General features: G+C 39.2%; 2 protein-coding genes across 8 annotated transcripts in view; both read right to left on the bottom strand.

Annotated features, from left to right (window-relative positions):
- LOC134210672 (PHD finger protein rhinoceros) overlaps window positions 1–27,796 on the bottom strand; it is a 59,764-nt gene that overhangs the window by 22,293 nt on the left and 9,675 nt on the right. For 4 of the 5 annotated variants that reach the window (XM_062686855.1, XM_062686854.1, XM_062686853.1 and 1 more), the window contains one exon: window positions 9,285–9,439. The gene's annotated coding sequence lies outside the window, so the exon portion shown is untranslated. Of the gene's footprint in view, window positions 1–7,627; window positions 8,020–9,284; window positions 9,440–27,796 lie in introns of those variants that run through there. The other variant, XM_062686856.1, reaches the window with a different exon arrangement.
- Window positions 24,681–26,247, bottom strand: LOC134214945 (uncharacterized). 3 transcript variants are annotated; one of them, XM_062694221.1, is made up of 3 exons: window positions 26,012–26,247; window positions 25,449–25,947; window positions 24,681–25,322 (listed from the first exon to the last, which is right to left on the bottom strand). In XM_062694221.1, exons 2-3 carry the CDS (start codon window positions 25,944–25,946, stop codon window positions 24,786–24,788), a joined length of 1,035 nt encoding a protein of 344 aa, XP_062550205.1. In that variant the 5' UTR covers window position 25,947; window positions 26,012–26,247; the 3' UTR covers window positions 24,681–24,785. The 3 variants fall into 3 exon arrangements, with proteins under 3 accessions (XP_062550205.1, XP_062550203.1, XP_062550204.1); XM_062694219.1 differs by having other exon boundaries at window positions 24,681–25,947; XM_062694220.1 differs by having other exon boundaries at window positions 24,681–25,958.

The raw sequence follows: 27,796 nt of genomic DNA on the forward strand, positions 1-27,796 counted from the left end.
CTTCCGATTTTCGCGGTGTGAACGATGGATGGTTCTCCCAACAGCTGATGCAACTCGTGGTTCATTCGCCTCCTCCACGTACCGTCCGCCATCTGCACCCCACCATAGATGGTACGCAACACTTTCCTTTCAAAAACTCCCAGTGCGCGTTGGTCCTCCACGAGCATCGTCCAGGTCTCGTGCCCGTAGAGAACTACCGGTCTTATAAGCGTTTTGTAGATAGTCAGTTTGGTACGGCGGCGAACTCTATTCGATCGGAGCGTCTTACGGAGTCCAAAGTACGTACGATTTCCAGCCACTATGCGCCTCCGAATTTCTCTGCTGGCCGATAAGGCGGTCACCAGTGAGCCCAAGTACACGAATTCTTCAACCACCTCGATTTCGTCACCACCGATAGAAACTCGTGGTGGGTGGCTTACATTGACCTCTCTTGAGCCTCTTCCTATCATGTACTTCGTCTTCGACGTATTGGTGACTAGTCCAATCCGTTTAGCTTCGCTTTTCAGTCTGATGTAGGCTTCCTCCATCCTCTCAAAGTTACGTGCCATGATATCAATGTCGTCGGCGAAACCAAATAACTGGACGAACTTCGTGAAAATCGTACCACTCGTGTCAATCCCTGCCCTTTCGTATTACTCCTCCAAAGCGATGTTGAATAGGAGACACGAGAGACCATCACCTTGCCGTAACCCTCTACGCGTTTCGAAGGGACTCGAGAATGCCCCTGAAACTCGAACTACGCACATCACCCGATCCATCGTCGCCTTGATCAACCGTATCAGTTTATCCGGAAATCCGTTTTCGTGCATTAGCTGCCATAGCTGGTCTTGATCGATTGTATCATATGCGGCTTTGAAGTCGATAAATAGATGATGTGTGGGCACGTTGTATTCGCGGCATTTCTGCAATACCTGACGTATGGCGAACACCTGGTCTGTGGTAGAGCGTTCACCCATAAATCCCGCCTGGTACTGCCCCACGAACTCTCTTGCAATTGGTGTTAGTTGGCGGCATAAAATTTGGAAGAGTACCTTGTAGGCGGCGTTCAGCAATGTGATTGCGCGGTAGTTGCTACAATCCAGCTTATCGCCCTTTTTGTAGATGGGACACACGACACCTTCCATCCACTCCTGCGGCAGAACCTCATCCTCCCAAACCTTGGTAATCACCCAGTGCAGCGCTCTAGCCAGTGCCTCACCACCGTATTTAAACAGCTCTCCTGGTAGTTGGTCAACTCCAGGGGCTTTGTTGTTTTTCAGCCGGCTGATCTCCTCCTGGATTTCCTGGAGATTCGGAGCCGGAAGTCGCATGTCCTGCGCGCGTGCTCCTAGGTTCATTACCATACCGCCACCGTTGTCTGCCATATCGCCATTCAGGTGTTCTTCGTAGTGCTGCCGCCACCTTTGGATCACCTCACGCTCGTTTGTAAGAAGGTTCCCGTCCCTACACATATCGGGCCGTGGCACGTGGCCCTTACGTGAATGGTTCAACTTCTCATAGAACTTTCGTGCGTTATTAGCGCGGTACAGTTCTTCCGTCTCTTCACGGTCTCGATCTTCCTGCTGGCGCTTTTTCCTCCGGAAAATCGAGTTTTGTCTGTTCCGCGCTCGTTTGTATCGTGCCTCGTTCGCCCTCGTGCGGTGTTGCAGCAATCTCGCCCATGCTGCATTCTTCTCCTCAACTAACTGCTCACATTCGCCGTCATACCAGTCGTCTCTCTGATCCGGAGCCACCGTGCCTAGTGCAGCGGTTGCGGTGCTTCCAATGGCGGATCGAATATCTCTCCAGCCATCTTCAAGAGATGCTGCGCCTAGCTGCTCTTCCGTTGGGAGTGCCACTTCCAGCTGCTGCGCGTATTCTTGGGCTAGCCTACCGTCTTGTAGCCGCCCAATGTTTAGCCGCGGCGGACGACTCCGGCGCGTGTTGATCACCGTCGAGAGTTTTGAGCGCAGGCATACTGCAACGAGGTAGTGGTCGGATTCAATATTCGCACTGCGGTAAGTGCGTACGTTCGTGATGTCGGAGAAGAATTTACCGTCGATTAGAACGTGGTCGATTTGGTTTTCTGTTACTTGATTAGGTGATTTCCATGTGGCCTTGTGGATATTTTTGCGGGGGAAGAAAGTGCTTCGGACTACCATTCCGCGGGAGGCTGCAAAGTTTATGCATCGTTGGCCGTTGTCGTTCGATACGGTATGCAGACTATCCGGTCCGATGACCGGTCTATACATTTCCTCCTACATTTCTTTATACATTTCCTACCTGAGCGTTCATGTCACCGATGACGATTTTAACGTCCCGCAGTGGGCATCCATCGTATGTCTGCTCCAGCTGCGCATAGAACGCTTCTTTCTCGTCGTCGGATCTCCCTTCGTGTGGGCAGTGCACGTTGATGATGCTATAGTTGAAGAAACGGCCTTTTATCCTCAGCTTGCACATCCTTGCGTTGATTGGCTGCCACCCAATCACGCGTTGGCGCATCTTTCCCAGCACTATGAAGCCGGTTCCCAGCTCGTTGGTGGTGCCACAGCTTTGGTATAAGGTAGCCGCTCGATGCCCGCTTTTCCACACTTTCTGTCCTGTCCAGCAGATTTCCTGCAGCGCTACGACATCAAAGTTGCGGGGATGTAATTCATCGTAGATTATCCTGTCGCAACCTGCGAAGCCTAGCGACTTGCAGTTCTATGTTCCAAGCTTCCAATCGTGATCCTTTATTCGTCGCCTAGGTCGTTGCCGATTGTATCGAGTCGTATTATCTTCTATGTCGTTCGTAATAGTTGTTTTTAAAGTCGTGTCAGGGCTGTTTAGCGTCCCACCTAACACCAGGACTTGGGCTTGTGCGCTTTGAGCGGCACACGGTCGCTTTGGCGGAGCCTACTTGCGGATTCATGCAGCTTTTTATAGAGGTTTAACAGGGCCCACTGTCAAACCCCACCACATCCTAGGCAGGCGCCACAACTCGCAGATGGCCTGGGGAGGGATCGTCAAGCCCTTGGACATAGTCCCTGCTGCCCCGCCTCTCAGCTTAGTGTTCATTTAGCACTTCCACAGTTATTACCTGCGATGTTTCTAAGCCATGTTACCATTTTAGCATTCGTATGTCATTTGGCTAACACGATGATACTTTTATGCCCAGGGAAGTCGAGACAATTTCCAATCCGAAAATTGTCTAGACCGGCACCGGGAATCGAACCCAGACACCTTCAGCATGGACGTTGTTTTACAGATAGCAGTGTTGTAGTAAATGTGTGCCTGGTATAGAAATCCAATGGCATTTTTAATTGTAAAAATACGATCCAATTAGAATTCACTCTAATACTTTCCCTTTGCCTTTGCTAATTTGAAAAAAAAACATGGGTCCTTTGAAAAAGCTGACCTTAAATAAATGAAATAATCGATTCGGCGTATTTTTTTACGGGAGATATCAAATATTGAACTGTCACTTCTAAGTTTAATTAACTGTCACTTCTAAGTTTAATAAATTAATGGACGCCAAAATGTTTAATTTTTCTCTAAAACTGGCAACTTATTCAACTATTTATCTGTCTCCTCAGGTCCTCTTCAACTGCAAAAAGCCATCGTGTACGCGGCCTTCCACGAAGCCTGCGATCTCTTCCGGGTTCTCTACTAAATATTATCTTAGCTTGACTTCCTTCCGGCATACGAACAACGTGACCAGCCCACCGTAGTATGTCATGTTGAATAAGCTTAATAATATCCAGCCCTTTATACACCTGGTACAATTCATGATTCATGCGACGCCTCCAGATACCGTTCTTCTGTTTACCGCCGAGTATTGTCCGCAGCACCTTACGCTCAAACACTCCGAAAGCTCTCCGATCAGCCTCCTTCAACGTCCATGTTTCATGGCCGTATAAAGCCACCGGAAGAATCAGAGTAGTATACAGCGCGAGTTTTGTTTTCGTTTGCAGACTGCAATACGCCTTTTCACCTCGCGGGTAACATTATTATCGCACGTCACTAATGTTCCAAGATACACAAATTCTTCTACCGCTTCAAATGTTTCACCATCCAGCACCATTTCGCTACCACCACCACTAATGAACCCACGTTGATTGCCAGCCACCATATACTTCGTTTTGCTGGTATTGATCGTGAGTCCAATCCTTGCTGTCTCCCTCTTAAAAGGCCCAAAAGCCTTTTGGACGGCACGGCGATCAATCCCGATAATATCGACATCAATATCGTCCGCAAATCCCAGAAGCATTGAGATTCTCACGTTCGAATGTGTGAGTGGCGACAAAAGGAAAACAAACACTCCTAGATGGTGCAACTCAGCAAAGATTGGGTAAAAATGAGTATATTTTCATATATTTTTTGACTCTTTTGAAATCATTGTGATGACCCGATCATTTTTGAGGTTATGAGCAGAAGGAAAACAAACATGTTTTTACACATGACGAATTGCACATTAGTGTGCGAGCGCTAAACGTCACTCATCTCTATATGCGATCTGATGATAATGGTACCGCTTCTTTGCACACCAGCTCTCCTAATCGCTCCCTCGAGCGCTATATTGAACAGTAGATTCGAGAGTGCATCATCCTGCTTTAATCCATCTAAGATAACAAATGACGCCGATATTTCATCCGCAACTCTTACACTTGATTTCGATCCGTCCAACGTTATACTAATCAGCCGTATCAGTTTCGCCGGAAAACCATGTTCAAGCATAATTTGTCATAATTCATTCCGTTTCACCAGCTAGCAGGCATTTCCTCGTCTTCCCATATTTTCGACATAATATGGTGCAGAACTTCATAAAGCTGCTCACTGCCATGTTTGAGAAGTTCAGCCGGGAGCCCCGCAGCCTTATTGTTTTTCAGCTCTTTAACAGCTTTTTTAACCTCATCTAGTGTAGGCGACTCCATAGCTGGTTCATCGTCGCTAATATTTATTCTGCTCACCGATGCACCGTCACTTCCACTATTCAACAGAGTCTCGAAGTGTTGCCTTCACCTGGCAGCCACTTCGGTTTTATCTGTCAGCAAATTCCCTTGTTGGTCGTTGCACATGACGGGAGATGGCGCTGTCTGTCTGTCAGACTCATAGAATCTCCGCATATAGTTCTGCTCAATTTTTTCCTGCGCCTCGCTAATCACTTGTTCTTTATATTCTTTCTTCTTCCTGCGGTGGGATCGTTTTTCGGCTGATCTTACTTCCTTGTACCGATCCCTATTCGATCGGGTACCCGACACCAACATCCGGCTTCTGGCAACGTTCTTCTCGTCTGTCACTCTCTGACACTCCACATAGAACCAACCCGTCCTGGGTCGCATCTATGCAGTGCCTACCACTTCTCGTGCTGTTGTGCTCACCGCTCCATGGATCGACTCCCATAGATCGTTGATGTTGTCGCTAACGTTGATTACACTTATCCGTTCGTCGAGCTTCTGCTGGTACTCAGCCGATACTCCTTCCGCCGACAATCGCTGGATATTGTAACGCATCGTTCGCAGTGATCTTTCGTTCGATACAGTTGACAACCGTGATCGAATTTTACTGACAACGAGGTAGTGATCAGAGTCAATGTTTGAACCTCTGAATGTCCGCACATCGATGACATCCGAGAAATGGCGCCCAACTACCAGAACATGGTCTATCTGGTAGCAAGTTTCACCATTTGGATGTCTCCAAGTGTGCAAAGTAGGTGCTACTGATGGCTATACCTCTGGCAGCAGCGAAATTTACTAGCCGTAGGCCGTTGTAATTTTTAGCGGAGTGAAGGCTGTCCCTACCAATTATGGGACGGAAAAAGTCCCCTCTACCGATCTGAGCGAAGGCGTCTCCGATAACAATTTTCACGTCATGCTTTGGGCACTCTCCATAGGCTTTATCAAGACATTCTTAAAACGTGTCCTTCACGTCGTCAGATTTATCGTTTGTCGGTACGTAAACCCTGATTAGGTTGTAATTGAATTTTCCCCGTATCTGTGTAGTTTAAAGAGACAACCTCAAACCGACTCGAAATAGTTTAGAATGGTTGAATGAACTACAAAAAATTCACTCGAAAGCGAATGCATTCTACTCCGAGTTCTCATTGAACAAAACAATAAATTGAATCATCTTCTGCGAGATTCATTAATCGTCCATATCGCGTTGTTGAACTTAATCTTAATAAAAAAAACCCTGATTAATCTGCCTAGCGGTGTTGGTGCCTTTCTCGTGCACAAAAAATACCAAAAAAATATTAGTAAGTGCTTTTTAGTGTGTTTTGAGCATAGATAATAGTATTTTGGGCATAATTTCTTATCCCATTGTCAAATCTGGCCAATTTTAAGTAGCAAACAATGGGACAGGATTCTCAGTCGAATGGAACTTGTTGCGAGTAATCCGGCAAATGCTAAGTTCCAAAAAGTGTGTCTACAATGTTTGTACACATACACACATACATACATACACACAAACAGACATCACCTTAATTCGTCGAGCTGAGTCGATTGATATATAACACTATGGGTCTCCGAGCCTTCTATCAATAGTTTGGTTTTGCAGTGATCATATAGCCTTTACGTATATTTAGTATACGAGAAAGGCAAATACCTTAATAAAGTTTAAAAAAATCGTGCATACCGCGAAAATAGAACTAACAGCTGTGGGCTGAGCAGTCAGAATCAAGATGAATACACAGCTAGGTGTTGCAGTCTGCCCAATTTATGGACGAGAAGAAGGCGGTGGTGAAAAATTCATTTTCGGTGCAAAACATAAACAAACCGGCTGGCTCTCCCATACTAAAATCCAAGATGGCTGAATCATGAATTTGGCAGATTGGAACACCTAGTGGTGTATTCATCTTGGTCAGAATATTGGGCTCAACAATCCGTAATTCATGTGCTTCTTAATCCAGATCAGAGATATGTAGAACATCAATGGAATACATAGGATCTAGTATACCAAGTTACAATCCACAGCATCCATCAAAAAACATTACAGTAATATCCCGATTTTATCACCCCCCTGGTGAATTTTGGGGTGATAAATCAGGGTATGTGACAAAATTGGAAAAAAAATATTTTAATTTTTTTCAATTCATTCCACAAATATGAATCATTTTATGCCTTGGAAAGGCCAAATGCGTGAACGGTACCCGTTATTTCTTGTCGAAATTGCTTACAGAATATTTCCCAGGTACTCAGAAGTCGTTCGTAATAAACTACAGGCGGTGAAAGTTATTTCATGAAAATCAATGTTGTTTTTGGTATTATTTACGAAAATAAAAAGAATGACAATTTTTTTTGGGGTGACAAAATCGGGTCGAAAACGTGACAAAATCGGGACGTGATAAAATCGGGTCGAAAACGTGATTAAATCGGGGGTAGACAAAATCGGGGAGTGACAAAATCGGGTCAACACTGTATTGCAATATTTCCATTACTGTCTAACAACACACACTGTTTTTGTTTACTAAACGTTCAAAGCTCCATCGTCTACTTATCCAACCAACAGAACCTGTGTTCAAAAATGTTTTGCCTCGCTCCGCTCCGTTATTGCAGAACAACACACATATAGCACCCACAATTGCATGATTTGCACCTGTTGTAGATAGTATTCAAATATCGTTCCTTATCTCCCGACACCAAGGCAGGGCAGTCGTTAGTCCGCATACCTTGCACGAAGTCGTCACACGCACCATTGGTGGTAGTTGCACTCAACAACCGTGCCTGAGGTCACATATTTCCACACCAGTACTACAGTTTTAGTTCTGTCTGCGCTGGTGATGCTCCGCTGCTTATCATCCGATTAATCAATAAAACGCGAGAATGTGCATCACTTTTAATTCCATCATGCTCCCGACGCGATAACAACTCGTTGGCGACATTGTGTTAATCCATAGTCAGTTAATTCCGTGTCGTTGAGTTGCACTTGTAAAACACTCAAATGCAATGGAGGCCAGAGAATTGAGCTTCTTCGATTTCCATTAGAGCAAATAAACAAATCACAATTAATCATGACGACATTACGATTCACACTTTTCAGTGTATGCCATGTTTTGAAGTACTACACCAACACACATACTGGTAATCAATGCCATCGCACTACTACATATCACAAGGCATTATTATTGCTGCTGTTGTTGCTTTCAATTGGATATTTTTTATTCTTCTTCGGATAACACTACTTGCTCTCCTTTCTTTTCCACGTCCGCGAGGTATTTTGTGAGTACGTGCATATCAGTAGCGGTGTACCGATATTCTCACATATGCAGATTTCTCTTCTTCATCTAGGTATCTCTTTTTATCACGACTTGCATTGATTGCATGCGGGTTTACTTCGTACGCGAGCAGTTACTTTTACTAACAAGAGCACGAGAGCAGCCACGATTAAAACAAATAAAGGCAGCTTCTATTTCTTCATAAGCACACTCTCTATCACACAATTATTGTACACTTTTTTCGATATCTTACAGTAGACGTCATCATCCTCGTCTATCATCTTGAGCACCATTTCTGTATTTATATTTATTATACTGACCCCGCAATGATCGTCTCTTGCTTTTCGTGTTTTTTTCATGCACCGTTTGTTCACTCGATTCACTATTAGTAGCATTACAGCGCAAAAGTGTAGGTAAACTACTGGCCAGTGATGCTATCTTCGCGAGACACTATACATAACGTGCACAAGCCGTGGACACAGTAAAGCGTAAAGTTGCTCATGAGCATAATCGATCAATAACTCTCACTTGAAGAAAGGCTATGACAGGTAGGTATATCTCAAAGTTTACATGTTGGGAAACACTGGAGGTGTTAAACGGCGTATCTTAACAAACTGTTTTCTACAGTCCTTTCATATCGTTCTTTTAGATATGATCGATCGTTGCTACTAGAATAATCACAAAACACTTACACTTAGATTTGCTTATAAGCAATATTTCCGGAATTAGAATTTATTGTTGAAGCATCAGTCCAGATGTAAACAATATAAGCAGTAATGCTCTCTTTTTCATATGAATGCACTCTCTTTATACCAACTACACCAGTATCCTCCCGAAAAATACCATTTGTACCCACGATTATTAAAAAAAATAGAATTAAAAAAAACCTAAACCTACAGCTCAGAGATCTTGATGAGTAACAACAATAATGAAACGTCACTTCACTTTCGCTGTTGTTGCTGCTGCAGCAGCAGCATCGCTATAAATTCCCGAGAAAGACTACCGCCGCGACGTACTACCGAGCAGTCGTCCTATAGGTACCTTCAGCGAGTGCCAGTGCTGTCTGCGGCCTGTCAGCGCGCAAAAAGAGAAATCTATCACAAATACTTACGTTTTTAATTCCCCGTTCCTTCCCCCAGCTTCGACGATGACGACGACGACAATCAATCGATTTATGTATCTCCGCGAAACTCAAAACTCCTGTCGTAGCTGCTTGTCGTAGTGGGGTGTTGATGATGCGTGACATCTATGCAAATCCTTGTATTCCTGGTTGGAGGAGAAGAAGGAGAGATAAATATGATTAGAGTAAGAACTTTGAAGTTATATCTATTATCAAAGGGGATCGGCTGGACAGGCGAGGCAATTCTGCAAGCGGCCCACACTGGTGTTGGCCCATGTGAAACGGTGAAATACAACCAGGTTTTTTTTACGCGGTTGGCATTCATTAATTTCTCGGTTAACCTGAAGCTGTTAAAGCTTTTTCAATACCCCCTGAATTTTCTTTGAAAACTATAAATTATATAGGGGAACAGACGGCTTTGGCAGGTTTTGTTCTATTATTGGCAGGGGGTTTTTGTCGACCGAATTTTATGAAATTTGGCCACAATATTCTTTGATATGCAAAGAATGTTTGGGCCAAATTTGAGCATAATCAGTCATAAAAAACCCCCCTGCCAATAATAGAACAAAACCTGCCAAAGCCGTCATTACCCCTATGTAATAAAAATCAGATTTGAAATGTCAACAAGCCTAATAATCGTGGAAGTAGATCTCTCACAAATTTAGAACGAGCTCGGTGGCCTTGTGGCTATATCGCGTGTGCCTTACAAGCAGGAGATCGTGTGTTCCAGGCTCGTACCTTTGGGAAGATCCATTAATTACGTAACGCAAAAATTGGCCATTTTTAAAGCCTTTGGAGTGAAATGATAGTCTTTCGATACTACTTTGTTGATCAAGAAAGGCAATACCGTATGATACGCATACGATCCTGGACTTTGCGGACAATATCGATATTGTCACTGGCAATCAACATGGGATCGTTGGTGGTGGTGTTGAATGATTTTGATGTTGAATAACAATTTGTGTACGTTGGAACTCTAGTGATGTGCAATAATGATGTTACCCTCGAGATGAAAAGCGTGTTTCAGTTGCGAACAGGACATACTACGGACTTCGTAACCAGCTAAGGTGCTGTGGACAATCCTCGGCGAAAAATAGGAGAATGGTATCTGTCGGGGTTGCAAGAATTACAAGTTATACCAAGTGTGAAAAGGAATGAATGATGTTAAGCTTATAAAACATGGCAGACTACGGTGGGCTGGACACTTTGTTGGTATGCCGAAAGAGCGACAAGTGAAGATAATATTCAGTAGAGAACTTGTCGACGTGGACTAATGGAGCAGGAACTGAAGCGCTAGCGCATCAAGTATCAACTAAGTATCTCTAACAGATTGATTTATGTAAACATACGCGCTTCATCAAACAGGCTTTGTTTTTATCTAAGATGTAAGATAGTTAAACCATTTAAACAATCTGATAATTTTGAGAACGTTGAGAATGTTGATGTTTCCGTACACAATATCTATTGATATTCATTGTGATCTTCCTTAACCGTGCCATAAGAAAGCCATGAAAACAAATTTATCGAACTTGTATATACTGTCAAACTTGTACACACTACACATATTTGTCCCATGTTTGCTGGGCTTTCCTATGTTCATGGAACAGTTATGCGTATAACAGCAGTAAAAAAGTGCGTATAACGGCAGTGAAAACTGTAAGCAGTACTCCATAATTGCTCTTCAAAGTGCATGCACATAAGCAGTTTCTCAAATAAACGAAAAAAAAAATCATACATTCCGTATAACATAAAATAATTTTTTTTTCGTATTTTTTGACGATGATTCAGAATATATAAAAATCTCATTTTGACCAAAATGTTACATAAGCAGTTTCTCAAACAAACGGTTCAATTAGAGAGTAGTTTATCTCCGTTATTCATTCTTATCAATAATTATTTCAATCAGTTTTTGTATTTTCACAAATCAGTTTTTGTATTTTTGAGTTTTTTGTCAGAGTTATTGAGAATATAACATATTTTAAGTCTATTAAAATCTGAGCCTAAATCCAAAATTTTATTAATTTTGATGGACCTATTTTAAATCAATTTCGAAAAATTTAATAAATTCGCTTATTGAACATCTCTCACTTGATTGTACTATACACGACAAAAAAGACTCAATTCAACTGTAATATCTATAGAATTTTTAACTTTACAGCCAATATTGAGATTCTTTTGATTATGGAGTGCTATCACACCTTTCACAAGTTAGTTGAATGCAGAAAATTCCATAACATCGACACTGGGGTCTCCAATAGCCTTGCGAGCAAAGGCGTAGGATTGCCAATCCGGAGATGGCAAGTTTAATTCTCGGTCCGGTCTAGGATGTTTTCGGGTTGGAAACTTTCTCGACACCCTGGGCATAGTGTATCCATTGTACTTGCCACACAAGATACACACTCTACTCATGCAATGGCGGGCATAGAAAAGCTTCCAATTAATAACTGGTGAAATGCTAATAGAATAATAAGTTGAAAAGCAAGCCAAGTTCCAGTTGAAATGTAGAGCCATCGTAGAAGAATGAAGATCGACACTGTTGATTAGTGATTGAAATTTTGACTTTTTTGCTCCCCCTTAAACGATGGCTCTTGCTATTTTAATAATGGTCCTAATTTTTTAGCTAATTTGGATGTAATTTAGCTGAGCACAAGCAGTTTGAAGCTTGTATAAAAATGACTATGAAAACAGTAACTTTTGTGAAAAATCGTTCCGCATCATTGCCCATTAAGATTTAAAAATGTATGAATACGTTAGCAACATAGGAAATTTAACAAGGAAAAATACTGTCGTTGTTGCTAAACGATTTGATGCTAGCAACAAATACTGAATTGTGGGAACTTCAATTTAACACGAGAAAGAATAACATCAATATCAAAAAAATTCTGACTGCTTCGCAACAACTGACTTTCAACTTAGGATCTATTCTGTGATGGCGATGCCGTAAATATATTCAAATAGATCCTGGCCTGTTTCACAAAACGATCTATTACATAAGTGGGAATTCTCATAGTAATTTTCTTACAACCTTCAAATGGCTCGTGCACAATTAAATTACATCAGAATCAGCTAAAAATTTAGGACTATTAAAGTTGCAAAAACAATCATTTAAGCACAGGGGAGCAAAAAAGTCAAAATTTGAATCACTCTACTGTTGATCAAAGTGCTCCTCACGGGAAGTTGAAATAATTAGCGCTTCGATCAGCACCAATAATGTCTACACAAGTGCAAGGCTATTGATTCGATAAAGGAGCAATATTGGTGTAGTTCTAAAAATAGATGACAGTTCGTTTCATCTGTTCTGCTTTATTCAAGAGATATTTCGAAGTGTGAGGTGGCGCCATGGTAAGACGAAAGACTTTCAAGCAATGGTATGTTATTCAAATCTGGGCTGATTTAATTATCTTTTCTCTGTGGTTTAAAAAAAATAAAAGACAGGAACACCGTCTTCGACAAGAGGTCGTACAGACTGAACACTTAACACCTAGCATGAGACAACGGATAGGACACATAACACCCAGTGGACCAATGGAGACTCTTTCGATCACGAAAAGTTTCCTCCTTACCGGGGCGGGAATCGAACCCACACTCCCTAGCACATGCGTCTTGACGATTGACATCGCTAACTTCACGGCCACGAAGCCCACTATGTTTTATATTTAAAATATTGCGTATGTCTTATGAAAGTTGTGGTCTTTGAATACAACGAGCTCAGCTGTAAAAGAAGGTATAAAATCAGTGTTTTTCTCCGTTTAAAGACACTCCATTCCCACCTGAGAAGCTTTGTTGAAGACATCATCTTTACAAGTTCCTGTTTTCGCTATAACAATATTTACATTATTTAACTTACTTACAAACAATAATACATATATTAACTTTGCCATAACAATATTTACATTATTTAACTTACCATAACAATTTATGCCTCATGTCAAAACACACGCCATCCTGCACAATTCATTCGAAAAGGAGCAATGGTCAAGATTTCCAGATATAAGTAACATAAGAATAAAAAATCACTGATTTTATACCCTCTTTAACGAACAACCCTCCCCGCAAGATACCCGCCCACCAATGGTCAATCTGAGGTAACGTCCTGAAAGATATTTAATTTATCCTTCATCAAATCACCAAAAAAAAGTCAAAAAATACTCAAACATTAAAAAAGTTATAACAATTTAAATTTGGGGTCAATATGATCCCAGAACACATACAACGTAAGTTATTTGATAAAATTAGACTGTAGCGATTGTTTCCACGATTTTTTCAAGCGATTTAGTACCTGGAGGATAGATCTCGGCGACTTTAACCAAACTACTAAAAATGCTGAAAAATAGAAAAATGGCCTGGGTCATTATTGACCCCACAGCACAGGCAAAAGGATAAAAGAACACATAGATCCTAACAATCTTTTCATTGGAAATTGTGCAGATTAATTGAATTTTGTTGAGTTCTGAATTTCATTAAGAATCTAAGAAATATAACAGCTTCTAAAGATTTTTATTATTTTTATTATCGAACTTGTATATACTGTCAAACTTGTACACACTACACATATTTGTCCCATGTTTGCTGGGCTTTCCTATGTTCATGGAACAGTTATGCGTATAACAGCAGTAAAAAAGTGCGTATAACGGCAGTGAAAACTGTAAGCAGTACTCCATAATTGCTCTTCAAAGTGCATGCACATAAGCAGTTTCTCAAACAAACGAAAAAAAAATCATACATTCCGTACAACATAAAATAATTTTTTTTTCGTATTTTTTGCCAGAATACATATTTTTTTGACGGGATTCTGAATATATAAAAATCTCATTTTGGCCAAAAATGTTACATATGCAGTTTCTCAAACAAACGGTTCAATTAGAGAGTAGTTTATCTCCGTTATTCATTCTTATCAATAATTATTTCAATCAGTTTTTGTATTTTCACAAATCAGTTTTTGTATTTTTGAGTTTTTTGTCAGAGTTATTGAGAATATAACATATTTTAAGTCTATTAAAATCTGAGCCTAAATCCAAAATTTTATTAATTTTGATGGACCTATTTTAAATCAATTTCGAAAAATTTAATAAATTCGCTTATTGAACATCTCTCACTTGATTGTACTATACACGACAAAAAAGACTCAATTCAACTGTAATATCTATAGAATTTTTAACTTTACAGCCAATATTGAGATTCTTTTGATTATGGAGTGCTATCACACCTTTCACAAGTTAGTTGAATGCAGAAAATTCCATAACATCGACACTGGGGTCTCCAATAGCCTTGCGAGCAAAGGCGTAGGATTGCCAATCCGGAGATGGCAAGTTTAATTCTCGGTCCGGCCTAGGATAGCTGGGTTGGAAACTTTCTCGACACCCTGGGCATAGTGTATCCATTGTACTTGCCACACAAGATACACACTCTACTCATGCAATGGCGGGCATAGAAAAGCTTCCAATTAATAACTGGTGAAATGCTAATAGAATAATAAGTTGAAAAGCAAGCCAAGTTCCAGTTGAAATGTAGAGCCATCGAAAAAGAATGAAGATCGACACTGTTGATTAGTGATTGAAATTTTGACTTTTTTGCTCCCCCTTAAACGATGGCTCTTGCTATTTTAATAATGGTCCTAATTTTTTAGCTAATTTGGATGTAATTTAGCTGAGCACAAGCAGTTTGAAGCTTGTATAAAAATGACTATGAAAACAGTAACTTTTGTGAAAAATCGTTCCGCATCATTGCCCATTAAGATTTAAAAATGTATGAATACGTTAGCAACATAGGAAATTTAACAAGGAAAAATACTGTCGTTGTTGCTAAACGATTTGATGCTAGCAACAAAAATTATTAGGGAAATACTGAATTGTGGGAACTTCAATTTAACACGAGAAAGAATAACATCAATATCAACAAAAGTCTGACTGCTTCGCAACAACTGGCTTTCAACTTAGGATCTATTCTGTGATGGCGATGCCGTAAATATATTCAAATAGATCCTGGCCTGTTTCACAAAACGATCTATTACATAAGTGGGAATTCTCATAGTAATTTTCTTACAACCTTCAAATGGCTCGTGCACAATTAAATTACATCAGAATCAGCTAAAAATTTAGGACTATTAAAGTTGCAAAAACAATCATTTAAGCACAGGGGAGCAAAAAAGTCAAAATTTGAATCACTCTACTGTTGATCAAAGTGCTCCTCACGGGAAGTTGAAATAATTAGCGCTTCGATCAGCACCAATAATGTCTACACAAGTGCAAGGCTATTGATTCGATAAAGGAGCAATATTGGTGTAGTTCTAAAAATAGATGACAGTTCGTTTCATCTGTTCTGCTTTATTCAAGAGATATTTCGAAGTGTGAGGTGGCGCCATGGTAAGACGAAAGACTTTCAAGCAATGGTATGTTATTCAAATCTGGGCTGATTTAATTATCTTTTCTCTGTGGTTTAAAAAAAAATAAAAGACAGGAACACCGTCTTCGACAAGAGGTCGTACAGACTGAACACTTAACACCTAGCATGAGACAACGGATAGGACACATAACACCCAGTGGACCAATGGAGACTTTTTCGATCACGAAAAGTTTCCTCCTTACCGGGGCGGGAATCGAACCCACACTCCCTAGCACATGCGTCTTGACGATTGACATCGCTAACTTCACGGCCACGAAGCCCACTATGTTTTATATTTAAAATATTGCGTATGTCTTATGAAAGTTGTGGTCTTTGAATACAACGAGCTCAGCTGTAAAAGAAGGTATAAAATCAGTGTTTTTCTCCGTTTAAAGACACTCCATTCCCACCTGAGAAGCTTTGTTGAAGACATCATCTTTACAAGTTCCTGTTTTCGCTATAACAATATTTACATTATTTAACTTACTTACAAACAATAATACATATATTAACTTTGCCATAACAATATTTACATTATTTAACTTACCATAACAATTTATGCCTCATGTCAAAACACACGCCATCCTGCACAATTCATTCGAAAAGGAGCAATGGTCAAGATTTCCAGATATAAGTAACATAAGAATAAAAAATCACTGATTTTATACCCTCTTTAACGAACAACCCTCCCCGCAAGATACCCGCCCACCAATGGTCAATCTGAGGTAACGTCCTGAAAGATGTTTAATTTATCCTTCATCAAATCACCCAAAAAAAGTCAAAAAATACTCAAACATTAAAAAAGTTATAACAATTTAAATTTGGGGTCAATATGACCCCAGAACACATACAACGTAAGTTATTTGATAAAATTAGACTGTAGCGATTGTTTCCACGATTTTTTCAAGCGATTTAGTACCTGGAGGATAGATCTCGGCGACTTTAACCAAACTACTAAAAATGCTGAAAAATAGAAAAATGGCCTGGGTCATTATTGACCCCACAGCACAGGCAAAAGGATAAAAGAACACATAGATCCTAACAATCTTTTCATTGGAAATTGTGCAGATTAATTGAATTTTGTTGAGTTCTGAATTTCATTAAGAATCTAAGAAATACAACAGCTTCTAAACCAGATTTTTATTATTAAAAATTTAAAAAATGGCGGGGGGATAGTGGAAATCCAAAAAACTTCACTTAATAGAAAAATATCTTGCAATTTTCAATTGTATAATTTGTCCAAAATAATTCAGGAATTGTAATTATGAAATTTTAGAAATATTAAAATTTAGTTATTTGAGCATAGTCAAAATATTTAGAACAAATTTATCTTCCTAATAAAAAAATCCTATAAAAAAAAGTCATGAAACAACTCATTCAAACGGCATTGTTTTTAAATCTTATGATCCAAATCATTCTTAGCAATAATCAGTTAATGAATTATAACCCCTTTTTGTATTTATCATTTCATTTCTTCAATCGTCATCTAAAACAAGACACGCGCCAAATCCACATAAAGCTTCAAGATTTTCATAAGTGTACCCACGTCTAACTATAAAAAATCGTTGAACGGGTAAAATTTTTGGCTATTTTTGAACAATAGGCAAAGATTTTAGCGGTTTAACATTTTTCTGATTACCTTATATATTCCTTGTTCTCACAAAAAAAACTATAAAAGAATATAAATTATAAGGTGTTATAGTCTCACTCTAATTCACTTTAAAATCCAACGCAATCAATAAGCACCATCAAAATATGCAACGTCAAGAGATCAAGTGCATTATTTTTTTTGCTTCTGAGGAGGTACTGTTAATGTTGCTCTTGCATCAACCCATCCACCCACCCATCGAGCACAAGACTCGCCGAGCAGTAGGTAGGTACGCGTTTCTAGAGCAGAGGATTCTCCACCGACTCTATCGAAAACCATATTATTATTGTAGAATAGAGACAGCGCAAGCCATTGCAAGCAGAAGCCAGTCAGCCCACAGATCAAGAGCCAACACAAAATACACAAACACAAAATTTTGTTGTGCCGTTCCGTTTCCGCGAGGAACGAACGGTGGCCAAAGAGGATCCCAACGAAGACGGGGACGACGACGACGGCGGCGGTGATGACGATGCGTGCTACAAGGTAAGCAGACTGTTTCTCAGCCAGTGCGGCTGGCTGCCAAGCTGAGAAAAGTGATGATGAATGGAATGAAATGGAATGGACGGATGGATGGAGTGCGCTCAAATCCGATTCAGCAGCAACGAAGAGTGTAGTTGGGCTAACAATAGCGGTCGGCCGGTTCGTGACGGGTGTCAAGTGCGCGGAGGGTGTGTGCGGTGTATTTAGTAACGGGCCACACGCCACCATCACCAACACTCCACCAGCTCTCGGTGGTGGCAGGCAGCAAGCAGACGAGCAGCGGTACTCCTGGCTGTTGTTGTGCTGATATTATAACAAGAGAGAAGAGTTTACACTTCGAGGCAGTATGGGCGGGCGTGTTGCCAGCTGGTAATTGATTGCAAGTGCTGACGATTTATTCGGCGAATCGAGCGTTAGGATACCACCTAGTAACATCAGTAAGTGTTGATATGCTTTATAGCAGTTTTAAAGAACACATCTAGCACATGATGTTTTATCTGGGAACATTTGTAAAATATGTATTGAACCTGCTGTTGAAAAACTCGTGAAATTACAAGTAAATCTTTTTGCTTAATTATTTTTAAAACATTAGGTACACCTTATTTTTGTCTTCAACTATGTTGTGATTGAAATCGAAAGTTTTTCCGAAACTTGGCCAAATGATAAATTTTCTCTCCCATGTTTTAAAAAAATCAACACATTTTTTACCAGTTAAATTAAAAAAAACAAGTTTATCAGTTTGCATTACGTCCAAATTAAAACGCATCATTATGCGCAACACAAACTTTCAACTTCACAACCAGAACAATTTCAATATCGCGCAACATTGAATCGATTATCCCTATCAATAACCTAATTATGGCACAATCACCAATGTTCCCCAGCAAACTGGCAATACTGATAACATTCGCATCGCATCCTGACATTGTGCAATGGGGCCGCCGGACCGAGAGGTGCCGTCCGAATGAAACATCGGCAGAAGAGCGGACGAATCCAGCAAACTATCCAACCATTCAATGTGCACACCAGTCCAGAGCGATGCAAGAGAAACTGTGCTAAGGTGATCGTACCTGTACCGATCTAATTCATTGAAGTTTTTTTTAATACAGAAAAATGCAGACAAGTGAAGACTATTTGCCTTTCTCGTACAACAAAGTCGTACAGAAGGGCTATTATTTCACTCTAAAAACGAAATTTTTATAGAAGGCTCAGAAACCCATGGTGTGATATATCAATCGACTCAGCTCGACGAATCGAGCTAATATTTGTCTGTCCGTGTGTATGTATATAGGTGTGTGCACAATTGCCATTTTCTATGCAGCCATTTGCCAATTTCAACCGATTCTTTCACAACAAGTTGCATTCGACATAGAATAATATATATAATAGCCCTGTTTGTCTGTCCGGTGACTAGCCAACCAGACGCAGCACGCGGGGAAATTCTCCAAAAAAAAATAAAATATTTGAACCATCAATTCTTTTTTCACCATCAGATGCAGAAAACAAAACCAGCGACAACCTTAGATAACCAGACACAGCATTTGATGGAAAAAATCACAGACAACAGACGTTGAAAATTTTGATTTTTTAATGCATGAAATAATGAACCATTTATATTAAAAAAAACCTTGCCACGGGCGCTACTGCGTCCGCAAACAAACTAGTAAGGCATAGTTAAACACTATTGAGTTTCATAACGATTACGAAAATTCTAGATGTTAAAATAGTTATGAAATATAGTGATTGAGTCAATACATGCCATAAAAGGCCGTAGAATCAACCCATGCAAGGTTTTCTACTCGATTCAGCACACGACTTCAATACAGCAAATGGAACCCAAGCATGCAAGTTAAGACGCATAACGCAGTCGCGCTTTCACAGGTATAAAAAAGTTCAAATAAAACGCGCACGCTAATATTATTTTACTAAGTATTTTTGTAAATACATTTTGTGAACAATTCAGCATTTCAACTAATTCCTCAATAATGTATTTGATTAATTAATTATGTTGTTCAATAATGCACGAGAAAGACATAACCACTGCTAAGATGATTAATCAGTTAAGTTGCGAACAGGTCTCACCAGCATTCTGAATTGATATTATCATAATGTTTGCTCAGAATAAGTGAACAAATGATCTACCATTGTTTCACCCCACAAAATTTCGGCAAAAATCACGTGGTTTCCAAGATGGTCGATTTGTGACTTTGTTGTATAATCAATCACCTCAAGGGGTGCTGCCCAAATGGTAAAATAACCTTGTTTATAATTGATAATTTTTTTTGCTCCTTAGGATTGCTATGATCGGGGTGGGTTTTTTAAAGTTGACAAGTCATTATGCCGGAAGAACCAGTCTACTTTGACCAAATGAATACCGGACTGTGGAAATCAGCTAACATAATCCTCTTGAAAATTTTCAGGAATGTGGTTTGGTCAGTCAAGTCAGTAACATAGGACAATGTCAATGAATATGTCAGTATTGTTTGTATGTACGTTAGGCGTTGATTATTTATTGAGTAATTTCTATAATTGTGAGTTGTATAATTAATGTAAAACACAACTTGTCTTTTATATTTAAGATCTGTTATTGTCACTGTGTTTTTGTCGGTTGTCAACATAAAGGTCTTACATAAATTGGTTTTATTAGTGTTTTAGTCATTGTTAGTAACAATATGTATAAAAGAATTTTTAAGAATTGCAAAAGAATTTTTAAGTATTGCCTTACAAATCCTGTCCTCTATCTATCAATATCTGCTTTCTCCTTTTATCAAGCTCTTTTTTCTCTTGTATAGCCCAATATCTGCCTTTTAGTTTAGTTTATTGAGAATAATCACGTTTTACATGAAATGCTTAGGCGAGGTCTCTAAACAATTTCTCGAACACAAATAAAAAAAAACCAACTTAATTCACCGAGTAGTGATACTGGCTTTCTCGCATTGAGCCAAAACACCAACCTTATATTGTGCTAATATAGTTCGATGAACCATTTCCTCTATAACTTTGAAACGCAACGGTCGATCGTTATCAAATTAAATATTGATCAACTAGCATTTGTCCCCTGTCGAATGAAAATTGTTGCGAGAAAATCGGCTAAGGATTACTACCGTGGACCCCCGGTAATATGACCGTTTTTAATCTGAACACTTTTCAATTTGAACCCCCTTCGTTTGAACATCGTTCAAATTAATTAAAAATGGGTCAAACGTCATTTAGCACGTGGAATCGAGAAAAGAAAAATGGTACATCGTGAAACGGAACGCAGAACCAAAACAAACCAGCAACGAGAGCAGCCAGAAACCAGTTTTTCTGATGCAAATAGAGTAACCAGTAGTTCAAATTAAAAATTAACCTCGTTAATTTGAATGAGGTAACGTTCAAATTATCGGGGGTCCACGGTATATGAAAAGTTGTCTAATGTTTTTCTTAGCTTTTATACACACACATACACATTAGAGTATAGCGCAGTTGTATGGAGAAATGCAAACTTCACCCAATCAAGTGAGATCATAAGCATAATATGCTATATTATAGTCCGAAAGATGCCGAAACACTTTGTTAAAGAAGATATATAGCTGGAAGGTCTACAAAAAATGTTATTACGATTCGAAAAATGATTGTTCAAACCATATGCAAGAAATCAATGTTTCTACCAGCACTACCAGACAACCTATGGTTGTCAGAGGGCAAAAGCCATCTTCCGTCTTGACGAAATTTTTACTTTGTGAAACGATTCCACATAACTCCCAATAGCTCCAAAGTCCTATAAGATCAAAAATTTTTAAATAACATTCAGGTAAATTATTGGTTCACGTAGTTCGGCAGTGCTGGCAGAATAAACGATATTTTACATGTGGTTTGAACAACCAATCTTCGAAGCATTGTAACTTTTTTCTTGCGCGTTCCAGCAACGAACGGTCTTCAGCAAAGTTTTTCGGCATCTTTTGGGGTATACTTTAACGCAATGTGTCACTTGGATAACGATAAACTGAAACCTCTAAGACTAAAAATTCCAAAATATGCGTTTTCTCATACTAATCCCCATACAAACTTCAATCGCGATGCGGAAAGCGAGGAAGCAACCAATCGGGCCCAAGTTTTGCAAAGTTGTTTGGGACCTAGAATTGTTTCGAAAAACCATTGTTTTGAAAAAATGACAATGACGCCCCACTCTGGGTCTCCGAAGCTTCTATAAAAAGTTTATTTTCGGAGTGAAATGATAGCCTTTCGGTACAACTTTGTTGTACGAGAAAGGCAAAACCCTGATTGATCCACCTAGCGGTGTTTGTGCCTTTCTCGTACATTAGATATACTAAAAAAAATTGAATGAGAATTTCTTAGCGTGTTTTTTAATATATAAATCGTATTTTGGCCATAACTTTTGATTCCATAGTCCGATCTGGCCTATTTCCAATAGAAAACAATGGGACAGGATTCCCCATCGAATGTAAATTTGCTTTTGCAAATAAATCGGATTAAGATAAGTGCCTAAAAGATGAGTGAGTTTTATTTTGCGCACATACATACACACACGCACATACATACACACAGACAGACAGCATCTCAATTCGTCGAGCTGAGTCGACTGGTATATAACACTATGGGTCTCCGGGCCTTCTATCTCAAAATCGTCTTGGAAGTGAATATACAGCCTTTTCGTTACACCTTGGTGTACGAGAAAAACAAAAAATAAAAAAAATCTAAAATATCTAAATCTAAAATGTTCAATATTATTATTTCATTTCATGGTCAATCTATTTTTTTTAATCCCACGTTTTTTTCTTGGCTGATTTCTGGTTTGATATGAAGTTAAGACTTATCATCAGAACCAATGCAAAGTTTTATGTAAGAATTATTCATTGTTATGAAGAAACATAAATTCAGATTCCTATCATTAAGCTGTTTTCTATTAATTTAATTTCATCGACATTACTATTTTGAATTCTCCAACCTGATAAGTCTAAAAAGTTCTCCACTCCCAATTGAAAACATTCTGAAATTTGAATGTCTCTAAAGCTGCAGCTTCCTTTTATTTTTATCTGTCCCGTATGTTCCCTTAGAGGTACTATAAAGATACAAATAACTTTGTTATTTATATGGTGCACTTGTAGGCAGAATCGGCAGAATCTCCAAAGGTTGCAAATCTGAAGTTCCGTGGCTCGATTCCCAGTTGGTTATCGCGTTTTGATTTACACACTTAATCGACAATTTTCTTCTCGGTAAAACATATTGACGAGCATGATCGTTAAAGTTAATTTTAACTGATATCTCGTTAAAAGATATGACGTTTACACAGGTTACTGAAACTCGGCAATCAAGTTTGCCACAATAATCGGTAATATGAAATTTACCCGAGTTTCAGCAAACTTGTTTGTCAAACGTTCAACCTCGCAATTGAAAAAAAAACACGCGGAAACTAAAAAAAAGGAAAAATCCTTATCTTTATTTTTTCTCGGTGAGTATTTATTCTGATTTCATTTTTTTGCTTATTCTAATCTTTTTTAATTCAATTTTACGTTGACTTGAAGATAATTGAACATGTATTTATTGCCTGTTGCACCAATTTTCAGACTTTGGCGCAATTTCGTAGAGGCATGAATTTTTTGCGTGTATACCAACACATTCAAGCTGACTTGTCATTTGCAGTATAACTGCTCTTTGTTATTGTTTATCGTACATATGTGTTTTTATCCACTATAAATAAATAAACACAAGATTTGCAATAGTTTCTTTTAACCATGGATAACATTATACAGAATGTTTCCGGAAAGCGCGCTTCCGTAAATACAATCTACCATGTCCTCTATGGATACTTTTTCCTCGGTCTGTCCAAATCCAAACTAGCTATGACCTATAGGAAACACACATCAACTATTTCCAATTGGATTATCACATTCCAGCGAAATGGATACTTTTCCCGGAAGGAATACGAAGCTGATGCAAGGAAATTCGGAATTGAAAAACGAAACTGGTTAGTGCAGCTATATCATTCCCAACCAACCTTATATCTTGATGAGTCAAAAAAGCTCTTCCAAGCGCACTATGGAGTGTCGATTTCCGCTTCTTCAATTTGCCGCATTCTACACCAGGCGGGTTTGACATACAAGGTTTTGGAACGTAGTGCTATCCAAATCCGTTCCGATGATATCATCAGATTTTGCAATGAGCTTAATAACATCAGATGGGATTATCATAATCTTGTCTTTTTGGATGAGGTAAGTTTTGATAATCGGTCTATGCTTCGATCTCGTGGATATGGAGTTCGAGGTAAACGTCTAATATGCAGAGGTGAATATGTGCGAAAGCCACGAATGTCCTTGCTCTGTTTTATTGGAGTACATGGAGTAAAAGAGGTTTTCAGCACAGAAGGAACTTTCAACAGGGCAAAGTTCTTCGACTGCTGTCGAAAGTTTTGCGTTGATTCAAAAGATGTTTACCAATATCCTGGATACCACTCTATATGGATTCTCGATGGAGCACGAATTCATTGCGATGCGATGATCATTTCGTACCTGAGATCTCTGGGAATATACACTATATTTTTACCAGCCTATTGCCCTTTTTTTAATCCTATTGAAATCGTATTTGGGAACGTAAAACGAGCCATGAAGAGAGACCACCCGGAAAATGGAAAACAAGATTTTAATCTGAGCATCGCTGAAACATTTCAGAAGTACTCAAACCGTGATATGCAAAATCTATTTCGGAAATGTGGTTATATCCGTGGAGGTAGATTCGATCCAAGTGTAAGTCTCGAGATTGATTTGATTCGACTAGGATTTGAAGATAACGTAGAGAAAAGATGTACTTTGTAAACTTTTCTTTTGAATGAATAAATAAAACTTAACAATAAATAAATAGCAGTAAAATTATCGTTTATTTTTTAACAGTTCATCAGAAATAAAATCGATAAATGGTAAGTTTTACCAAACAACTTAAAATCATTTCGTGTCCGATTTATAATGCGTTCAATGTAGCGTAATTAATCACATGTGATCAACATCTTCTGCATCAGTAACATTCCGAGCCAATGAAGAACTAAAACCCGTTTCCTCAACAAGCACTGCTTGCTCCGCTGCTGACAAAAATGAATCCCCCAAAACTGCTCTTGATTCCAGTGACTCAATATGTTTCTTCAAAAGTTGCATTCCCTTATTAACGCCACGAAGCATCTCCTCCAGCTGATTAAAACTGCGTTTGATAGCCGAGATATCGTCTTGGTAACCGTCATTAACACTGTGGGCCATGGAGAAATTTCGGGAAATAGATTGCACTCGTGGTTGCTCTTTGGCCCGGAATAATTTAGCCAAATGGGCAGGAGGAGCATCGTATATCATTCCTTCTTGAACATGGGGCTCTGATACTGCAATCACATTTGCCCACATCATCCATGCAACATTATGTGCTTCCCAATGTAGGCCATGCTCACCTCGAAGTTTTGCGCTTAGTTCATCTATTGTTGCGTTAGAAGCAGCTCCGGATTTGTCTAATGTGCCGGGTCCCATCAACGTATCTCGCACAGACTGAAAAACAGCTTTGTTGTTCACAGCAGTTGAGTACACATGAAGTAGAAGGTGTATTTCCTTAGTTCTCCAGTTTTGGAGAATTGTCTCAGTTACTTGATCCGGACGAAGAGTCCTGTGGCTTACCTTATCGTTGAAAAGTGCAAATCTCACAAAGTCGTCTTCCTCTGGAGAAACTTTCTCACTCCATGATGGTTTTGCTACACCACTTTCGTCGCAAGTGAATACCACCTCCCGCTTCAAAAATGTATGTGATAGCTTCCAGCAACTGTTCATAAATTCATCCACGGAATTTCCAGCGACGCCCCATCTGCCTACTTCTTTTCCGGAGCTGTGTCCCTTAAAATTCCGAACGGCTACCAGCAACCAGCACCCATAAAGACCAGCAGGCAGCTTATCTCGCGAAAAACCTTCGTTCAAGTTCTTTTCCTGTTCAGCATCCGAAAATTGGGATTCAGATAAATTTGGATCGTAATCTATATGAGCACTCAGAGGATCACTGGATGTTCCTTCGAGCTGCTCCAAATATTCTTCATTTAAGAAAAGAGCACCACTTTCAGGACTGTGTACAGCTGGTTCACCGCTTTCCTCCAAGTCTAACCGCAGTTTTTTGGAGCTCGTCATTCTGAAAACATACTATAATGATACTGGGCGATTGAAAAAATGCCGAATTAAAACTCGCAACTTACGGTAGTTATTCACGGAAACGGGAAATTATGAATCACAGTTTGTTTTTACACAAAATTGCTTGAAGAGATTTCCAACACAGCAGGTTGTTTTTGTTTACAGAGTGCACAGTCAGTTTAGAATGGTTACAAACATAGAAACGTCAAAAAGTGCCCATGCATATGTGTGTGTGACACGGGGAAAAAAACCACGCGAATAATTCTCGCGCAGGTGTCTAAGAAGGAGGAATCTGCGCAATAAATTTCTATACGTAATTAATTTCAGCGGATTCGCTATAACGTATACAAATGGAGCGATTCAATTTTCACACCACGTTACAGACGCAGTAATGTCGACGGAAATCGCCTTCCCTGAGGCCAATCTATATTTTTTTTCAAAATCATATATGAGAACAGATAAATATAAGAAATCGCAGAACATTGGATGGCTGCCGGAGTGTAAAGATCGTATCGACAGTTTGGTGTTACCACGAACTCCATAAGTTTATCTTTAGTATGTATTATCTAATGTACAATTGCAAATAAATCACTTAAATATATTCTAAATTTATATTGATTGGAAATCTCATTTTTATTTTGAATTAACTGAAAACAAATAAAACCAATAACCATTTACTGAATCCCGGCAAAGCACTTTACCGATCATTCCGGCAATGTACTACCGAACGGTACCGATTTTTGCCGAAATCTCAGCTGTTGGATTCACGGCAATTTATTTTGCCGGCCTCGGTGAATAAAATTAAGTGTGTATATTGTAGCCGCAAGATATTGCAAATAGACTCCACCTTTTGCGCTTTTTGTGTTACAAAAAAGTTCCACATATGACGCGCTGTGCATAATTCTAACCTTTAGTAAGTCACATCACAGTTGCTTGATTTCTGAACTCAAATCGTTGCCGCTGCTAATTCCCTCACTGGTTTCAAGAATGCCTCATTTGGAGCATTTGTAATCCGTTTGGAATGCCGAGGGAGTAGTGTTCCTTACAAACTGTATCATAAATTCACCAACAGATGTGTGAAACGAGGAAGGTGAAAGATAGTGCATTAGAATACTTAGTGTCTCCACACTTAAAATAAATCGCAGATTTCTGTGAAATTTCACCAAAATCTCACCAGCAGAACTGTTCGGTAAAACATTTTACAGATTTTCTGTGGTTGACAGTTGAACAAAGGAAAATATCGCAGACAATCGGTGAAATAATTACCGAACAAACCTGTTGTTGAGATTTCGTTGAATTGAAGAAATATTCACGGAAATCTGTTAAGTGTTTATTCACATATACTGATAATTTTTTTTTTATATATCTTTATTTGAGAGATTTTTGCCATTGATTAACTCAATTACTGTTTATGGTTTTGCATAGCGCAGCATCGCATTATTCTTCACTATTTCCATCTACAGTAGCATTGAAGCTTCATTTATACTGGTTTCATACCTATTCAACGACACAAGAAATGTAAAATTCCATATTTCGTCAGCTCAAATCAGAAATTAAGTTTCAAAGTCGATAACGCTAAATAAAATCCACATTTAATATGCATTTACGTGCAAACATGTCGCAAATATGAATTTATTGAACAGATAATTTGAGGTTAAGGAATGGTTCGGTTTCAATGCAGTGTAATTCAAAGTTGTTCAGTTGTTGGAAACAGTTGAAGTTCAGGTTTTTTCATAATTGATTGATGCTTGTATGGAAAAACTTTAACTGTAACTGTTTTCAACAACTCGTTTAAGAGAACTCAAGATTTTAAAATAGGTGGGCGAAAACTGGGGGGAGGGCGATTTCTG

Source organism: Armigeres subalbatus, chromosome 2 (assembly GCF_024139115.2).
Source record: "Armigeres subalbatus isolate Guangzhou_Male chromosome 2, GZ_Asu_2, whole genome shotgun sequence".
Lineage (NCBI taxonomy): Eukaryota > Metazoa > Arthropoda > Insecta > Diptera > Culicidae > Armigeres > Armigeres subalbatus.